This window comes from Centruroides sculpturatus, unplaced genomic scaffold (genome assembly GCF_000671375.1).
Source record: "Centruroides sculpturatus isolate CEXI.00-Female unplaced genomic scaffold, Cexi_2.0 scaffold359, whole genome shotgun sequence".
Lineage (NCBI taxonomy): Eukaryota > Metazoa > Arthropoda > Arachnida > Scorpiones > Buthidae > Centruroides > Centruroides sculpturatus.
In genome coordinates, this window is record NW_019384764.1 from 418,894 (window position 1) to 439,528 (window position 20,635).

The following is a 20,635-nucleotide window of genomic DNA, read 5'->3' on the forward strand; positions in this document are numbered from 1 at the left end:
CATAAAACGATAAATAGTTTGTCAAATTTTTATTCATAAAAATGCAGTTTCAACTGCTTTTTATTTTATAAAATCCGTCTTCTTGCGCCACCAGAGGGCCTTTTAAACAATAGGTAGTCTGTTAGCGTTGGTCAGTAGTAGTCCTAATGCAATACGAACGTTTGTTTCTTGAAAATTTGATCACGATTTAAATACAGTATTTACTTTTAATATTACCGTTATGCCATCGAAAAGAAAACGTGTTGTATTATCATTAAGACAAATTAAAGTATTTGTTTTGATTATCCGGATTTTTCCTTATCCGGACTACCTTCATCCCCAATTAGTCCGGATAATCGAGGTTCTACTGTATATATTTATTATATATACATAATATAAAAATTTACTTACATGTTTATCTCTAGTGTTAGGAAGATATCTGGCACTAAATATATTTGCTTTATGACCAGTTTGTATATAGGTTTTAACCTAATTGTCATAATAAAAATAAGATCACATTAAAATTTTAAGCATGTAACTAAACATTACACTCATAATAAGTATTAATGTATACTTAGTTAAATTTTACTCATAATTTGCACATAGTTAATAAAATATAAAATACCAATCTGATTGAAAATTGCTTTCATTTTCCTGAATTTAATATCATTTTCATATTTTTAAATTTTTGAACACACTATTATTATTCTATTTGAATTAAATATTATCTTTTATCTGAAAAATTATTTATTATTATTTTTACTACATACAATTATAAATGCAATTAAGAAATCCAAAATTTTATCCATATTTTCAACTACTCAAAACTGGGTATACTTAATGAACAAATTGAATGAAACCAATCTCTAAAACAATTTTGACAGAAAGCATTGTCAGTTAGCCTGCCGATGTCTGTTTAACATGGTCAAAAACATTTGCTTTCTGTAGAATAGTGCTGGAGATTGGTTTCATTTGCTTTGTTTATTTTATCCATATCGATTAAAAAAGTATGCAGTTGACAAACAATATTTGAAACCAGAGCTCACATTTTAAACAATTTTATTATATTAAAAAAATAAATTTTCAGCAGTTAATATTACTTCTTATAAACATACAGAAATTTTCATATAATAAATAGTTTGGTTTTTGTAAAGAAGATTATGGAGTATAAATCTTATAGATATAGAAATGGAAGACAGACCTATTAAAGAAAAATTGTATTTTTATGAGATAATTTTATTTATACAGTATAATGCTATTCATGAGATTAGTATGCAATTAGTATGTTCGTTCAATTTAATAAATATAAAAAGTAAAAAATATAGTGATTTAAGTTATACTTAGAAACTATAAATGTTATTTTTACCTTATTTTTTATTCTGGAAAACAAACTATTTACTTATAAAAAAAAATGTATTCACAAACTGAAAGTTAAAGTACTAAATATAGTCATGTAAACATCTTAAACATCTGTTATAACAAATCTGTTAATATCATTATCACTGTAGAAGATAAATTGTATCAATTACTATTCAGTATCTAACAATACTTAATAAATAAGCACAATCATGGAATCTGATAATCTTCTAAATTGTCAAGTCAGTCTATTATGCTCGGATAAAAAGATGACTAAGAATATTATTATGTGTAAATTGTATCAACAGATTTAAATATAATTACATTAATAATTATGATCCACTTTAGAGAAAATTAATTTTTTATAACATATATCATTATAATTATAATCATAACAAATAAAATACCTTATAATCACTATTCACTGATTAATTAAAATGCCTCAATGTCCTTGACTTACTAAAATATAAGTTTTCGTCTACAAGTACATATCTTCTAATATCAGGACTTATTATACTGGCTTTACAGATAATGCTACAGAGTTTCATAGAAAACAATTTTTTATTTTATTTAATATACAGATATATTAAATAAAATAAAAAATTATTTTCTGTGAAACTCTGTAGCATTATCTGTAAAGCCAGTATAATAAGTCCTGATATTAGAAGATATGTACTTGTAGACGAAAATTTATATTTTACTATTCACCTGATGTTAATAAATTCAAATAACTAAAGTTTATAGAAATAAAAAAAATATATGTTTTTGTATTAATTATAGAATTATTCAAATTAGACACTTCATAATGTATTTTATTATTATTATTATTATGGAATTATATGAGAGCTATTCAGAAATTAATCTCCAGTATGCTGTGAAGAAAAAAAAAGCACGAATAAAAACAAACTACATTCATTATACACACAAAGTATTGCACAGTACATATCTTAGCTACTTTTTGAAATAAGTTCCACCAAAATTCAAGCATTTGTCATAACATGGTACCATTTTCTGTATCCCATTATCAAAGAAGTTTAACGTCTGGTAGTTCAGCCATCTGCGAATGTCATGAATCAGTTCCTCATTGGATCTGAATTGCTGCATCTCCAACTTTATTTTCATTTTTGGGAACAAATGAAAGTCACTCAGTGCAAGGTCAAGGCTGTAGGCTGAATGATAAAATAGCTCTAATCAAAACTGTTGAAGGAATATCTATGGATGTGTTGTCATGGACAATAACCATACCCACAGTCAACATACCTACCTCTTGTTCTAATAGCTTTTTAGTTTTTTCCAGAGTTTTTGTACATCTGCAAAGTAATAGTAGTCCCACGCTCTATAAAATCTGTAAGCAACACTCCCTTAGTCCCAAAAAATTATATCAACATATCTAGCTGGATAACAATTGCTTGAATTTATTGGAAGGACAATTCAGAACAAGAAGCAAGGCATGTTGTCCTCAGGCATGGTTCTTGTCCACAACAGTGCTCCAACAGTTTCAATAGGAATTGTTTGTGTAATTTCCTTCACTCGGGTACAAATTTTGTTGGGAATTATCAATATATGAAAAAAGAATATGATTACAATTAATCATGGTAATAATAATAAAATTTTTACTGTTTTTCAGCTTTAAATAAGCATTTAATCTAAAATTAAGAATAACAAGCACTTTCGACAAATTCAAAATTGTCTTCTCAGGTAACAAACAATAGAATACAAATACATTATAGCATTCTAATAGAACAATTAATAGATATGACATATTAGCCAGTTTTTAAACATTTACAACACGTCAACATTTTGAAGGATGTATAAAATACTGGTAAAAACTCCAAAAAAATATTTTTTTAAATCCCACCAAAGAGAGCATCTCTCTTTAAGAACATGTGGAACCTATATATCAAGCTTTGAAACGAAACCAATACTATTAAACACTACTTTTCAGAAATGTGTAAAAATTAAACTATTAAGAAATAGTAAAAAAACATGAACATTTGTCAGATAGATTGTCCATAGGTTGCTATAGCATTGGATCATAAACAATAAAACATACATATCAACATCATAGACTATATAAAGAAAGGGAAATCTAAAAATAAATATATAATATATAAGAAACTTAACACTTCTCCTATAAGTAATATTGTTGTAATGGCCTTCCTTGTCCCTCTGCCTCTTCAGAAACCAAATTGTGACTCATGTATTGGGTTGTTCGGAAAGTAATTTTGTTTTTTTTTTACCACTAGACGGATTAGTCGTATTTTTCCTGCCATTTTCATTCTAAACCGTATTATCATTATATATTTTGACAGCTAGTATTTTAAGGCTTATTTGTAAAAAATTTTGTTTGATTTTGTGCAATAGTTTATTTTTTGTGTCCCATCAAATATGGAAGATCGAAAGCAGCATTTTTGGCATATTTTGCTCTTTTATTACCGAAAAGGTAAGAATGCTGTTCAAGCAAGAAAAAAATTGTGTGACATGTATGGAGAAGATGTATTGACAGAATGACAGTACCAAAACTGGTTTACAAGATTTTGTTCTGGCAATTTTAATATTGAAGATGCACCCCGTTCTGGATGGCCAGTTAAAGCCAATGAAAACAAAATAATGTTACCGATTGAAGCAAATTGCCGAATAACAACAAATGAAATCACTGAGATTAAATTTGTCAAATTGAACTGTTTATGATTACTTAAAACAAATTGGTTTTGTTTCAAAGCATGATATATGGGTTCCACATGTTCTTAAAGAGAGATGCTCTCTTTGGTAGGATTTAAAAAAAAATTTTTTTTGGAGCTTTTACCAGACAATTTAACAATTGATTCGAAAGTGTACTGCTATCAAGTAAACTAATTGAGTAATATCATCAAACAGAAAAGGCAGCCAGAATTGATCAACAAAACAGGTGCCATGATAATGCCAAATTTCACACAAGTTTGGTAACTTTGTCAGAAACTGTTATAACTTAGATGGGATGTGCTATCACACCAACCATATTCGCCAGATTGAGCACACTCAGATTATTACTTGTTCTGGTCTATACAAATTTTTTTTTAACTGTAAGACATTTACATAAAATGACAATGTCAAAAATCACTTGGATCAGTTTTTCGTAAGCAATGATCAAAACTTTTACGAATATGAAATCATGCCACTACTAGAAACGATGACAACAGGTATTTGACCAAAATGGTTGATATATAATTCGATAAAATATTTATTTATTATAAAAATATTGTTTTTTTTCCATGGAAAAAAAACGAAATTACTTTCCGAACAACCCAATAGTTCCTGATTTATGTAGTTTTTTATTCTTTGCTGTATGATGTTAAGTAAAACCTTTGAGGCATGACTTATCAAGCTAATAGTTCTGTGTTTATCACAGAACTATTAGCTACAGTCTAAGGTACTGTACCTGCAGTTTTAGGGACAGAGATGAAGATAGTTCAGATGATTTCACAAAATCTATCTGTTTCTAAAATTTTGTTTAAAAAATTAGTTAGGATTCTTGTTCCATTTTCCTCCATAGCCTTAAAGAGTTCTCCTTGTATTTCATCTATTCCTAGTGCCTTTGTCCCTCAGCATTTTCAATGTAGCATCAATTTCTTCCTTAAGAAAGGTTGCACTCTCTTCTTTCTCCTCCACACCTTCTACGTTTAAACTGTTCTCATTTCCATAGAGACTGTCTACATATCTTTCCAATCTTAGCACTTGTTCATCTTTCTGCAATAAAATTTTTTCATTTTCATCTCTCAGAGCTCTAATTCTGCATTTCCTTTTCTTCCCTGAGATTAAGCTTAACTTTTCATATACTCCTCTTAAGTTGTTCCCATTTGTGTGGTGCTCCATTTCCAGACATAATTGATTCAACCACTTTTCCTTTGCCTATTTGTACATTATTCTTATTTGTTTATTAATGATTCTAAATGTTTCTTTTTCTTCTGAGTTATCAGTGTTATTCATTCCAGATTTCTTCTGCGCTTCTGTTAGTGTTGAAAATTTTTCAGTCTTCTTGATATGTCAGCCTGAAAAGTCTACTTGGGTGTGTTCTTTTATTCCTCCATGCAAACGACATCCGTTTAAAAATTCCTGTGGAATGCATTCCTAAATTCCAGTTGGAGTGAGTGTTGTGAGTGTTGTTGAACAGCAAAAACAGCTGCTTGTAGCAGTAGTTTACAGTGGAAAGCAACAAGGTATCCTCCATGGTTCAGATAGTTTCATTTCAGGGTCCATTATGTGGTTTTATGAATGAAAATTTAGAAGTTGTGAAAGTAAAGTTAGTGCATGCAGCGATGTAAATGTCTTTTCGAATGATAACCGGTATTCTATTTTTTTTCGTGGCTACTTTGAATGCTCTTTCAACAAATAATCCATTTTATGGTTAAATTTTACAATTGGGACCCTTCTTTTGCCTTTAAAAGCTCATATTTTAGAATTATAGATTCCTCCATCATGATACTATCGATAATGCGGGTGCCACCATCCTTCTTTCTTTCACCATCGTTCCTAAATGCCTACAAACAGCAGCGCACTCCTGTAGTAGCGGAGACACAGAGCAACCACTATTAACGAATGCACCCCTTGATGCACTCTTTCCTCAATGCCTCTATATTGAGCCATTCTTTTGCTTTTTTTGGCCTAACATGTTTCAGCCTTATTCTTAGTCTTGCATTAAATAAATACAAAGAATTCAATTAAATGCTTTCAAAGTAAAATTGCTTGGATTAAATTCATCCTCAAACAAAAATTTATCTAATTATATCTAAAAATATTAAACTGTAAACAAAACTATTAAATCTCAAAATAATAAGAAACTATTTTTGTAAATGCTACAGAACAGAAAAAACAGAGAAGCAACAAAAAGCACTTTTTACAAAAAATGGAAGCTTTATTAATGCTTCAATTTTTTTAATTCTTAATTTAATTTTGATTTTATTGGAAGTTAAATGTTTGTAAAGATATTTAATATTCTTAATGTAAATAGTGATAACAACTAGTGATAATGACTTAATTAAAAATTAAATCATAAACATTGATTTATGATAGATTATATTTTAATTTATGTATGTAAAGCATTTAAATATATGAGATTAATAACAACAGTTTTAAATTTAAATTCACTCTAATATGTAAAAGTTACCAAAAGATTCTAAGTAAATTCTGCTCTTGTTGTGTTGTAGAATGCATGAAAAACTGTTTATGTTTTTAAGTTTTCTGGAATATTTTTGAAATGTGTAAAGTTTATTATTATTTATGGAAAAGAATTTGTATTCATGATGAAAAAAAATAGTAAATCCTAAGAAGCTCACAAATTTTTAAATAGATTATTTATTCCATAAGTATAGTTTTCTTATTAAACTATGTCCATTTTAATTATTAAGAAATAGTAATAAATTTATATTATTCATTCATATTTTTGAATGATAATTGTTACACAATTTGATTCTGATCAATACAATAATAATAGTAGTATTTGGAAAATCATGAAATAAAAGAATAACAATGTAGTCATGAAGCATAACATGTTTCAATATATGAAACATAAAATATATATACAATTTAATATAATAATACAATTCTCTATGATAAAATTTACATTGTAAATTATTATTTAACAATCAATAATTTTAACAAACTGAGTTTTCATATATTCATTTTTTAATTAATACATGAAACTTAAACCATGAATCTTCATTCTATTTACTGTGGCTGTACACCATATTAATTGTAAATTATAATTTAAGTTTAGTTTAGTTTTTTCCTTTCTATTTCCTTCTATAATTTTCTTATCTAATCCTTTTCCCTTGGGTGGGATGACCAGTTCCGAGAAATGAGGGGAACAAAGGAGAAAACAGGATCCTGAGGACAAAAAGACAACAGGCAGGACATTCTTTGCCAGGACTGGAATGCGTACGGACGTGGTATAGAACACTCTGAGCCACGTTAGCAATGACTGGAGATGTTGGAAAGAAGTTTAGAGAGAGGATTCTGTCTTAAGGTAGTATCGACAAGGCAGTGGAAAGAAAATACTAAGCAAAAGAAAAGAAGACACGGACAGGATTTTATTGAAGAATAAGACAACAAACCATTCATATAGAAATAATGTGTGGCATCCCACCCAACAAATAGGCAGAGAGTAATATGCCGAAAAACCCTGGGTATCCCTTCTTATACTATACATTCTTTCTTATATCCTCTTACATCTATCCTTTTCTGTTATTAGTAATAAGTTAGTATTTAAGTTTAGTTTTAAGGTTTGGAATTGATCATATTGTCGCAATTGGGACCCTTCTATGTGTAGTGGATATACCAAACTATTGTTCGTGCCATAAATTTGTATACCATCACATTGTACCGTGACATTATAATCCCTAAAAAGAATCTGTATCAAAATGCGAAATAGTAAATATATCATCTCATTGTTTTTGTATCTTGTCTACCTTCGTGATTAACTCTAATTTTGCATGAGCATCACATTACTAAGTCATTAATCAAATAATTATAATAACTGTATTTACTCTTTTATGAATCCATCTAGCTAACTTTATGAACTTTTCCAAATAATTTTAATTACTTGTGTATCAAAGCAGAAAGGCCTAAAACATGCCTTTGTTATTTAGAACTTACTTTTGTTTTATTTTATTGTATCCATTTTTTTGAAGTATGCAAAATTTGAATTTATTCTATCGTAAATAAGGTTATCATGCCTGAAAATGGATAAACTGGAAATTAATTATATCAGTTATAAAATGCCAAATTCTAAATAAAAACATTTTAAAGAGATAATATGACAAACTGAAAAAATAATTTACTTTCCTAAGGGAATAAAATATATAACTGAAATGAATAAATAACTATTTATTAAATTTATATATTTAATATAAATGATTTATAGCCTAACAACATGAATTATGCATTTGATAATTCATTTTTTCATTGTTTTACCATGATATATAGCTGCTATTCTATTCCTTTTACAGTTTTATGGAATTTATTCTTTAAATATTATGTATATGAGTATCAGAGAAACTAAAGTTTACAGTTTTTTAAAAAATTTACACGAAATATTTATTGATATAATAATTATTTCACACGTGAAATAATTATTTCACAATTATAATAATTATATAATTATTATATCANAAACTGTTTATGTTTTTAAGTTTTCTGGAATATTTTTGAAATGTGTAAAGTTTATTATTATTTATGGAAAAGAATTTGTATTCATGATGAAAAAAAATAGTAAATCCTAAGAAGCTCACAAATTTTTAAATAGATTATTTATTCCATAAGTATAGTTTTCTTATTAAACTATGTCCATTTTAATTATTAAGAAATAGTAATAAATTTATATTATTCATTCATATTTTTGAATGATAATTGTTACACAATTTGATTCTGATCAATACAATAATAATAGTAGTATTTGGAAAATCATGAAATAAAAGAATAACAATGTAGTCATGAAGCATAACATGTTTCAATATATGAAACATAAAATATATATACAATTTAATATAATAATACAATTCTCTATGATAAAATTTACATTGTAAATTATTATTTAACAATCAATAATTTTAACAAACTGAGTTTTCATATATTCATTTTTTAATTAATACATGAAACTTAAACCATGAATCTTCATTCTATTTACTGTGGCTGTACACCATATTAATTGTAAATTATAATTTAAGTTTAGTTTAGTTTTTTCCTTTCTATTTCCTTCTATAATTTTCTTATCTAATCCTTTTCCCTTGGGTGGGATGACCAGTTCCGAGAAATGAGGGGAACAAAGGAGAAAACAGGATCCTGAGGACAAAAAGACAACAGGCAGGACATTCTTTGCCAGGACTGGAATGCGTACGGACGTGGTATAGAACACTCTGAGCCACGTTAGCAATGACTGGAGATGTTGGAAAGAAGTTTAGAGAGAGGATTCTGTCTTAAGGTAGTATTGACAAGGCAGTGGAAAGAAAATACTAAGCAAAAGAAAAGAAGACACGGACAGGATTTTATTGAAGAATAAGACAACAAACCATTCATATAGAAATAATGTGTGGCATCCCACCCAACAAATAGGCAGAGAGTAATATGCCGAAAAACCCTGGGTATCCCTTCTTATACTATACATTCTTTCTTATATCCTCTTACATCTATCCTTTTCTGTTATTAGTAATAAGTTAGTATTTAAGTTTAGTTTTAAGGTTTGGAATTGATCATATTGTCGCAATTGGGACCCTTCTATGTGTAGTGGATATACCAAACTATTGTTCGTGCCATAAATTTGTATACCATCACATTGTACCGTGACATTATAATCCCTAAAAAGAATCTGTATCAAAATGCGAAATAGTAAATATATCATCTCATTGTTTTTGTATCTTGTCTACCTTCGTGATTAACTCTAATTTTGCATGAGCATCACATTACTAAGTCATTAATCAAATAATTATAATAACTGTATTTACTCTTTTATGAATCCATCTAGCTAACTTTATGAACTTTTCCAAATAATTTTAATTACTTGTGTATCAAAGCAGAAAGGCCTAAAACATGCCTTTGTTATTTAGAACTTACTTTTGTTTTATTTTATTGTATCCATTTTTTTGAAGTATGCAAAATTTGAATTTATTCTATCGTAAATAAGGTTATCATGCCTGAAAATGGATAAACTGGAAATTAATTATATCAGTTATAAAATGCCAAATTCTAAATAAAAACATTTTAAAGAGATAATATGACAAACTGAAAAAATAATTTACTTTCCTAAGGGAATAAAATATATAACTGAAATGAATAAATAACTATTTATTAAATTTATATATTTAATATAAATGATTTATAGCCTAACAACATGAATTATGCATTTGATAATTCATTTTTTCATTGTTTTACCATGATATATAGCTGCTATTCTATTCCTTTTACAGTTTTATGGAATTTATTCTTTAAATATTATGTATATGAGTATCAGAGAAACTAAAGTTTACAGTTTTTTAAAAAATTTACACGAAATATTTATTGATATAATAATTATTTCACACGTGAAATAATTATTTCACAATTATAATAATTATATAATTATTATAATAATAATTATTTCACACGTGAAATAATTATTATATCAGTTCATCTTTAATTCTGTCATTTTTCTAAATAAATTGTTTTATTCAATCAAACCAATAGTTCTATTACTACATACTGTACTTTAAATGTTAATTATTTATTTAACTGAACTTATAAAAAAAGATATTTTAAAATAAACAAAAAATATTTATACAAAACATTTTGCTAAATGTTTTCAGAATTTTATGATCAATTTTTGGAATATAATTTTTAGAAAAACAAGTTTTATACAGTTTCATAATATTTCAGATTCTACATTTTAAATTCAAGTTTACCATTTCAAACTGACTTCTGTAAAAAAAAATAAAACTCAAATGAAAAATTTTATTTACTTGTAACAATTTAGTGTTTTTGCATTTTGTAAGTGTAAACATTAATTTTAGAAATGGTAACTTTGAATTTTTTAATGCGGGGTATACATTTAATTTGAAACTATCAGAACTTAGTAGATAGTTGGAAACTAATAATCAAGCAATTACATTATTGTGAAGAGTAGAATGCTATATCTTAGCCTATATTTTCTGATCTTTATACCAAACCAATGGAGAATCAGATGAATTGACAGAAATTTGTGAATTTATGATTGATTTAACACGTATAATTTTGACAGTAAAACGTTTTAAATCTATTGTGTATTCACTAAAGAAATCTTTAGTCTAAAAATATAAAAAATTCTTCATTCTTTTGTAATAATTTGTTTATAAGATTGTTTAATAATATAATTCAGTTAAATGTTTGTAAAGATATTTAATATTCTTAATGTAAATAGTGATAACAACTAGTGATAATGACTTAATTAAAAATTAAATCATAAACATTGATTTATGATAGATTATATTTTAATTTATGTATGTAAAGCATTTAAATATATGAGATTAATAACAACAGTTTTAAATTTAAATTCACTCTAATATGTAAAAGTTACCAAAAGATTCTAAGTAAATTCTGCTCTTGTTGTGTTGTAGAATGCATGAAAAACTGTTTATGTTTTTAAGTTTTCTGGAATATTTTTGAAATGTGTAAAGTTTATTATTATTTATGGAAAAGAATTTGTATTCATGATGAAAAAAAATAGTAAATCCTAAGAAGCTCACAAATTTTTAAATAGATTATTTATTCCATAAGTATAGTTTTCTTATTAAACTATGTCCATTTTAATTATTAAGAAATAGTAATAAATTTATATTATTCATTCATATTTTTGAATGATAATTGTTACACAATTTGATTCTGATCAATACAATAATAATAGTAGTATTTGGAAAATCATGAAATAAAAGAATAACAATGTAGTCATGAAGCATAACATGTTTCAATATATGAAACATAAAATATATATACAATTTAATATAATAATACAATTCTCTATGATAAAATTTACATTGTAAATTATTATTTAACAATCAATAATTTTAACAAACTGAGTTTTCATATATTCATTTTTTAATTAATACATGAAACTTAAACCATGAATCTTCATTCTATTTACTGTGGCTGTACACCATATTAATTGTAAATTATAATTTAAGTTTAGTTTAGTTTTTTCCTTTCTATTTCCTTCTATAATTTTCTTATCTAATCCTTTTCCCTTGGGTGGGATGACCAGTTCCGAGAAATGAGGGGAACAAAGGAGAAAACAGGATCCTGAGGACAAAAAGACAACAGGCAGGACATTCTTTGCCAGGACTGGAATGCGTACGGACGTGGTATAGAACACTCTGAGCCACGTTAGCAATGACTGGAGATGTTGGAAAGAAGTTTAGAGAGAGGATTCTGTCTTAAGGTAGTATCGACAAGGCAGTGGAAAGAAAATACTAAGCAAAAGAAAAGAAGACACGGACAGGATTTTATTGAAGAATAAGACAACAAACCATTCATATAGAAATAATGTGTGGCATCCCACCCAACAAATAGGCAGAGAGTAATATGCCGAAAAACCCTGGGTNCCTAAACTCTTTGTAGCGTGGCGCTGGACGGCGGAAAATAGTTTGGCTGCCCAATGACGTTTTACCGAATTATAGGAGTTTTTTTACCATGTTTGTACGGACACCGTCGCAATTTTTTCGCCGTCATATAGGAATCCGAACTATAGGAACCCGTGTTATAGGGGGATCGACTGTATACCAAATTATTCAAACTTCAAGACACCATTAAAAATAAAAATAGCATTATAGTGAACATTTTTTTTAGTTAACTGTATAAGTTGGCGACCCCACAGAAAGCCCGTCGCGACCCCTTTCTGGGTCGCGACCAATAGGTTGGGAACCCGTGCACTAGAGAGACTTTTCTCCATGTTCTTCATAGATTCAGCCAAGCCTGTAATTGGATTATAGGCTTAACATCCAGGTTAACATCCAGGACAGACCCCTGAAAAATTCCTGAAGTTGCCTGTCCAGATTCAATCCTGGATCCCCAGAGCAATAGGCTGATTCCTTAATCACCATAGCAATCTAGCCATCAATATAAGTTTGAATTTAGGTAAGACCACAATAAATAGGAAGAAAAAAGACAGAACAAGTTATTTTCAAACAGAATGAAAATAGACATTATAAATGGATATTATCAGATTTTTTTAATTATAAATTTCATTGAAATAACTTTTTTTCATAGAAGAATAAAATATCTACGTAATTCATTTAACAAAACTATATTTGGTTTAATATTCATTTGTTATATAATGTTTAAAATTTCTGGAATGGATTATTCTTCTTAGTCAAGCTTTTAGAAGAATTTCATTTTACGATGATTTCACTTTGTTAATATTATATTCCTTGATATTAATGAATATTCTTTAGATTATCCTAAATTTGGATTAATAAATTCATTAAGTACTTAAGAACTTGTAATAGATTTTTCTGGGGACCATCTTTGTGTAGGTTATTCTATGATCAGGAATCTTTGTAGCCCACATGATACATTGACTTCATAGTGTAAAAACTAAATTTTGTAGTAATATTAAACTATATGAACATGTGTGTTATATTGGAAGATTGCCTCCAAAGTAATCATCATTTAAATATTAAGAAAGGAATTAAAATTATGGTAAGATATACAAACAAGCCTAAACAGTTCTATAAAAAATAAAAAAGGGTGAAGCAATTGAAGCATTAACAGTTAAAAATTAAATACTTAAGACTCTTAATAGATCACAAATTATTATGGCACAATCATATCTAGTATACTAGTGGGAGAGCAGAGAAGTTGCTATATTTTATTTTTAGCTATCTGGAAACTAAGATGACATTTTAAAAGATGTAAGGATCAAATGAGATTTGTTGGTCTTAAAGTGTTACTTGCTGAGATTGGAAAATCTAGAACATTGTTATCACACTTTGAATTTAACATGTTTATTTAGAATTATGGATTGCATGTGTGATTCTAAAAAAGAGCAAGAAAAGCATAAAAAGTTCAAAGCAAAGTTGGGATCCACTTTTTAAGATGAAATGACACATTCTAGTCTGCATAAGTCTTCATAGGTATAACTAGACACTGTTGGTTTAGTAGTCAGTTTTCTGTGGTCCTGGCCAACTTACATAGGCATTAATGTTAAAAAACTCTGGTTTACTTGACCGGTTTTGACTCATCACCACTGGATAAATCAACATACCTGTTCTGTCTCACACTCATTTATATGTCTGATAAGTTGACTCCCCTCCTGAAAAAAATGAGTTCACATCACACAGCTTAACATTACAGCAGAATCTGATTTTGCATTTTCTCACCTTTCATTCATGCATTATTTGCAGCAAGTGTTTCACATTTCTGTTAGAAATGGAGTATCCGAAACCTAACAATGCTTACACTGAAGGAAAAATACAAACTTGTATCTGAATCTGAATGTAACAAAAATTTGTAAGCTGAATTTGCAAAACAAAAAACCTTCCAAGGACAACATTGGTGGGAATCCTGAAGAAAAAAGAGGAAATTAAGAAACTTTCCCTTGGGTCTTCATCGTGGCTGTCTTAAAAACGTTAAAGTTGCCGTACAAAAATGTTGAAAATGCTCTAGTGCATTGGCTAATGCAAATTCATTCATCAAATCTTCCTGTTTGAGGGCCGATACTGAAACAAAAAGCGATGGAAATTGCTGAGATACTTGAAGTAGAAACCAATTTTAGTGCCAGTTATGGATGATCAGAGAGATACATTGCATGTACTGTATAAAACACTACTGTATTTTCCTAATTATAGTTTTGTGGTTTTTTCCAACTTCAATTTAGTCATCCTATTGGATAACTTGACACATTTCTACTTACCCTTAGGGACTTATGCGGACTCGACTGCATTTTCAATCTGAGAAGAATTCAGTCATCAAATTCAAAAATAAACAAAGATTTTAGTAATACCACTACTAAGGTCCTGCCCAAAAGAAACCCCTGCTGAATGAAAACAAAATTGTTTTGTCTTGTTCTGCTTTGATGGTTTGTGTGATGTTTATAATGACACATACGTAGACCAGCGAGCGGAATAGTACAACAAATACTCAAAGACTTCCCGAAACAAAGTATAGTATTTTATTTTCATTTACAAACAGGTTCTTTAGGATCCCAACTCCACAAATATTTTCATTACATAAAGGTGTTATGTACTGGCTTAACATACAATAAAATATATTAGTGCGACAACTATATGAGGGTCAAAACTTACAACTAATAATTATATACTAACTTATATACTAAGGAATAGGAAGGGTAGTAGATGAAGATAGATTTCTATCTATCTTCATCTACTACCCTTCTAAGAGGAAGATCGAAATACCCAGGGTTTTTCTTAGTTTCGCAATCTTGGGTGAGACACCACTTTGAACTTTTTCCAGAGACTTTAGTCATCATCCTTTTATGTAGATTTTTGTTACTAAATTAGTATCTTCTTTCACAGTTATTGTCATGAATTCTTCTTTATAAATTTCTCAGCTCCTCGCAGTCTCCAGTTGTCCTACTTGCAACCTGGATGTTTTCGTTCATTCCAGTGTGTATAGCTTAATAAAATTCCTGAGGAAAGTTGTTTATATTCGCTGTGAATAGAGAGGTTCATCCAACTTACAAATATCACCGTGAACAATGCCAAAATCATTGGGTATCTGATTTTTCTCTCATCTTTATTTTTCACTCTCTTTCTTGTCTTAAATCTATATTTCATCTTAAGTAGATAATAATTAGCTGTAAGTTTAGTTGTAAGATATATAATTGTATTTTCTATTGTTAGACTAGTAATTGAAGTAAGGAAGTTACTATAATAGTATAATCAGTTCAGGGGTAGAGATTGTATAGCTGGCATCTGATAAAGATTTCCTGTATTCTGTACACGAATTAAAGACTCTTTTATTATAAAAGTTGAGTTTCTTTGTCTACGGTATTCACACATCTCACAGCATGTAGTAATTTGTGGCCTTCTCTTGTTTGTCTAATTTTTATAAGTTAAATATAAAATTTTTGTATCAAATTATTTCATTTGAATATAGTCTGGTGTATATCATTGCAGGTTTAGCTTCTGAGTACAAATTCACTGAGTACGGCGTTAATAAACTTCTTTAGTATTCAGGGCAGTAAAGCAATTCCTAGCTATGAAAAACTTGAGGCTTCTGGTCTCTGATAAGGACAAACGATTTGTTTTGTGCAAGGAGGACGATTTCATCTTTAGAGCCAATGAGTTCCTATCGCAATCACAGTCACAGAGGATAAATGATGATCCAACACCAACAGTACTGCGAAGGACAAAGAAAATAATAGCTTTGCCAGGAGTGGCTTCGACTCTAACTGGGTGCCTTGATCCTCCCACCAACGTAGCGTGCCCTAGGCTATTTTTTCAACCGAAAACACACAAAGCAAACTGGCCGTTACGCCCACTAGTAAACAAGAGATCACATCCTACTTATTTCCTTGAAAAGGCGCTCGCAAAGTTCTTGCGTGAACTTCTTCCGGAATCGCCATATGTTACCCAGTCGTCTATAGCTGCCAAGTCCACCATTGCTTCCAATGTGAGAGGTACACATGAAGACTGCTACAATTTCTACAAATTGGATGTGGTGTCCTTATATCCTTCTGTGCCAGTTTTCGAAGCCGTCATGCTTGCTAATGCCTTGATCATCAAAAAGGGTTTTAGTGTACAGCAAGTACTAGAAATACGTGATGCGCTGTCTTTCATCACTGAGCACAACTATTTCCTCTTCAACAAGAACATCTACTTGCAGAAACAAGGAGTTCCTATGGGCTCCCCGCTATCTGCAGTCTTGGCCGAGCTCATTATGAGAGAAATCGAGCGTAGAATTTTCAACTCTCCCCTTACCATCAAGTATCCGGCTCTATACTTACGTTATGTTGATGATATCCTAATAGTATGGGAGGATACAGAGGAGGAATTTATCAAGTTTGTGCAGCAACTGTCAAGCATATACCCTACTATCAGTTTCACCTGGGAGAGGGAGAATGAGGATGCAATAGCGTTCCTGGACCTATTTATAAAAAAGTCGGTTGAGGGGCCGCAATTTTCTGTTCATCACAAGTCCGACCTGTTACCGCATATTATCCCGGCAGATGCTTTTCAACCGTCGCGGTACGTTAATGCCGCCATCGCTGCACTTATTAGAAGGGCATTACTACTTCCGTCGACGCAACTAGCAACAAAAATCGAATTAGACATCATCAGAACAGCGGTATCTCTTGCAGGGTTTACGTATGGTAAATATGAACATGTGCTCCGTAAAGTAAAAGAGGCCCTATACCCATGTACCACGTTGTACAGAAAAGAAAAAGCATCCATAATCCAGTCTCCATTGCCGTATCTTGGACCAACTTCTATACGCATCAGCCGCATATTTCGGCGGTATAATTTCATACTACCCATAACCCCCCTACCAAACTTACGCAGATGTATCTGCAACGATCGGGACAGGCTAACCACTTTAGAAAAGTCAGGGGTTTATACGATACACCTAGAAAATCCGGCAACGGGCGAAGTTACAAGATATATAGGAGCAACAACAAGAATGCTCGCCTCCCGCCTTGCTGAGCATCAGGAAGATATAGCTAAAGGAAGATGCTCTACAGAACTCGCTAAAAAAGTTCTCGAGCAAGGATACAACCCGTTATGGCCCAGAACGGCAATAATTAAATGCTGCAACAATCGAAGACTTGTGTTCATCTGGGAAGCGCTTCTCACGGCCACTTCAGAAGCATGCAATGTTCCCACCCTCGATCTACCCGGGGTGTGGATTGCCTTGTATCGGCGCCTAAAAAACGAAATGCGCCCAACATCGTATCGCCAAACGCGGTAGCATCTCCACGCATGCGCCGCTAACATCGTAAAATATAAAGATTCGAAATATCAAAAATTATTCGCACGTTCGTAACGAAATTTCCGGACGCTTGTTTGAATTTAAATATTATGTTCTTTTGGAACATCCTGCACGTTCGCTTTCTTAAAAACTTGTTCTTTTCGCCTGATGACGACGGTTATACACACGTCGAAAGTACTTGTGTGAATACTAAAGAAGTTTATTAACGCCGTACTCAGTGAATTTGTACTCAAAAGCTAGACAAATATTGGCGTGAGTTATTTAAATTTATTTTTTACTCATTGCAGGTTTCTTGTCTGCTTTTCATCTGTTTGGTAAAGTAAAATTTCCCAGTTTTCTTTATTTTACTTCTCAAAGATTCATGCTTGTTTATAATTTGTCTTCCGCACAAACATGAGTTTAGGACTCATGTTTGTGTGGAAGACTAAAACTAGGAAAATTATAATTACTCCTATAGTATTTACATTTACTTCATGTCAATAAAGTAAATGTAAAACAATTTTTATATTTTTATATTTTTTAGTGAATTTTTAAACTTTTTTTATTATGTCTATCAGAGGCAGATCTAGGTTTTTTGGGGTCTAGGGGCTTATTGAAGTCCAATGGGGCCCCAGTTTTTGTTAGATTGAGAATCTTTAAATTAGGGTTTAAAATTGCAACTTGTGACCTGACCAATTACGTTACATTGATTATAATAAAATGCATAATACTATAAGTTATTATTATTATATTATTAATATTAACTATTTTTTACTATAGTATATGATAAGTGCTCATTCTTAATGAAAAAGTATTAAAAGTTTATGATAATAATTCAATTTTTGTGGGCCCTTGACACTTGGGGGCCCAGGGCTTAAGTCCTATTAGTCCATATGTAGATCTGCCCCCTGATGTCTATTAATACATCCAGATAAGGATAACTGCATATATATTGTGATTAGTATTATTAGAATGGTAACAAAGCCACTAAAAAGAAATAATCAGAGTGCTTTCTTTCATTTACAATTTCTCCTCCCACACAGTTAAGTTGAAAAAAATTGTACAGTACATGGTAGGAAATCAATACAAATGTTAGAATTATCCCACTCAATCCTAAACCTTAATTAGAAAAAAAACAATGATATGTATGTACCACCATAACTTAACCTTTAATTCCGGTAATATGGCGTTTAATACAAAATCAAACAAATGCTTTCGACCTTACCCAAGATCTGATTAAGGTTATTAAACCAATTGTATTCCGAAAATGTAGAATCGTAGAATTAGAATTAGAATTGTTAGAATCGTACGTTTTTAAATACATTAAATTTTGAACATTTGGAACATATAAATATAATTTAATATATAAACTTATACGGTATAAACTTAACGGTGGCATTTACGTGAATTCAATATATACACATAAGGCCATCCATATGTACTTATTATTTGAGGATCCCACATAACTGTAAATAATATGAGTTGTTTAATTGTTAGCATTACCATAGTCCTCTCACAAGTACTGCCAGGCATATGATGTATTATCATCCTTAAAGTTGACACACTTGCCTGTCAGACCAGTCTTGTATATTTCTAGGGCCACCAGGGCCCTAATGTGGTCGGTATGAAAGGACTGTTTTATTAGCCTGGTGTTAGGTAGGTCAGCATGCACTTCTGGGTCTGTGGCATAAGTGAATAGGGTGGTGGTATGCCTTTTGTTGTCAATATCATACTTGTGTTCCTGCACTCTGTTTTGAATGAAATGTTTGGTGGAACCAATGTACACCAAATCCCTCTGGAATCTATCGTCTCTCATTGGAAAACTGTACACACCAGGGCTCCAAGATCATAAGGTTGTCCTTCACAATGTATATATGATTGGGATGTTTTGTAAGCCAGCTTGGTACCCATTCTGCTCACTATTTCCTTATATAAGTGTTAGTTATATTCTATTATGGTGCATCATCTAGAGTTAGGATTGCGATTCCAAGTTCCATTGTTATTCATCTAAGTACTTCATTCAATGTTGTATTAAACGCCATGTTACCAGAATTAAAAGTTAAGTAATGGTGATCAATAGAACCGGTAATTAGTTAGAAGATATTGATATGTATATAGCTAATTAAATAATCATTAGGAGAAATATCATATAAATTTATAAACTATTTTAAAATTATAATTACATATTATTTTAAATATTTTTCATAAATTATTTTTGAATTATTAAGTTTAAGTTATTGATTATGAAATAAATATTTTTCTAGGTCATGACAATTTATAAAAATAAGTTTAAAACATTTACTGCAATATTTATCCAGTGAGTGAAATTATTAATAGTCACTGATAGTAGAATGATAATCTGATTTACAAATCAAATACTGACCTATATAAAAAGTTATTTTCTAATCACAGCATAATTATTATACTTGGTTTTAAATGAAACTAAATATTAAAAATTAATTTAGGAATAATGATAGACTGCCAATTATTATTAATAGCGTAAGAATTAACAATTGTTTTTGTATATATATATATATATATATATGTTACCGCTAAAGCTCGAAAGTCGTTAATGTGTACATTACCTAGCTAATCTACAGATTAATTAGTGTGATCTGTGATCCGTTAAAGTTGCTAAAATTGTTCTATTTCTCAAATTACCTAGGTAATGTGCAGATTATCTAGGTAATCTGCAAATTACCTACTAGGCACTCGGTAAAGTGAAAATAAGATCTTTGCTGGAACAACAGCAACGTTTCTGTACACTTAAATTAACATAATGTTCTTTATTTAATTTTCGATATCTAAAGAATCAAGTTAATACAATCAAACAATCGACAAATTAGTTGATAGAATCAATCATCAACCAATTAAAAAACATACAAAAAATCAAACG

The 20,635-nt window shown here is 29.9% G+C and overlaps 2 protein-coding genes across 2 annotated transcripts in view; one reads left to right on the top strand and one right to left on the bottom strand.

The window, feature by feature from the left end:
• The window catches only part of LOC111628890 (DDB1- and CUL4-associated factor 6-like), a 26,211-nt gene extending 25,677 nt beyond the window's left edge, over positions 1-534 (bottom strand). The window contains exons 1-2 of the mRNA XM_023372748.1: positions 529-534; positions 391-468 (exon numbers count right to left, since the gene is read on the bottom strand). Of these exons, the coding sequence (XP_023228516.1) occupies positions 391-468; positions 529-534 (84 nt within the window). The remainder of the gene's footprint in view (positions 1-390; positions 469-528) is intronic.
• Positions 535-16,029: 15,495 nt separating this feature from the next.
• LOC111628891 lies at positions 16,030-17,739 on the top strand. Its single transcript, XM_023372749.1, has one exon. The coding sequence runs from the start codon at positions 16,030-16,032 to the stop codon at positions 17,737-17,739; it is 1,710 nt and encodes a 569-aa protein (XP_023228517.1).
• Positions 17,740-20,635: the final 2,896 nt, after the last annotated feature.

Bases quoted from the DNA above. Each gene is read 5' to 3' on its own strand.
- LOC111628891 (XM_023372749.1), top strand. From the start codon at position 16,030: ATGAAAAACTTGAGGCTTCTGGTCTCTGATAAGGACAAACGATTTGTT.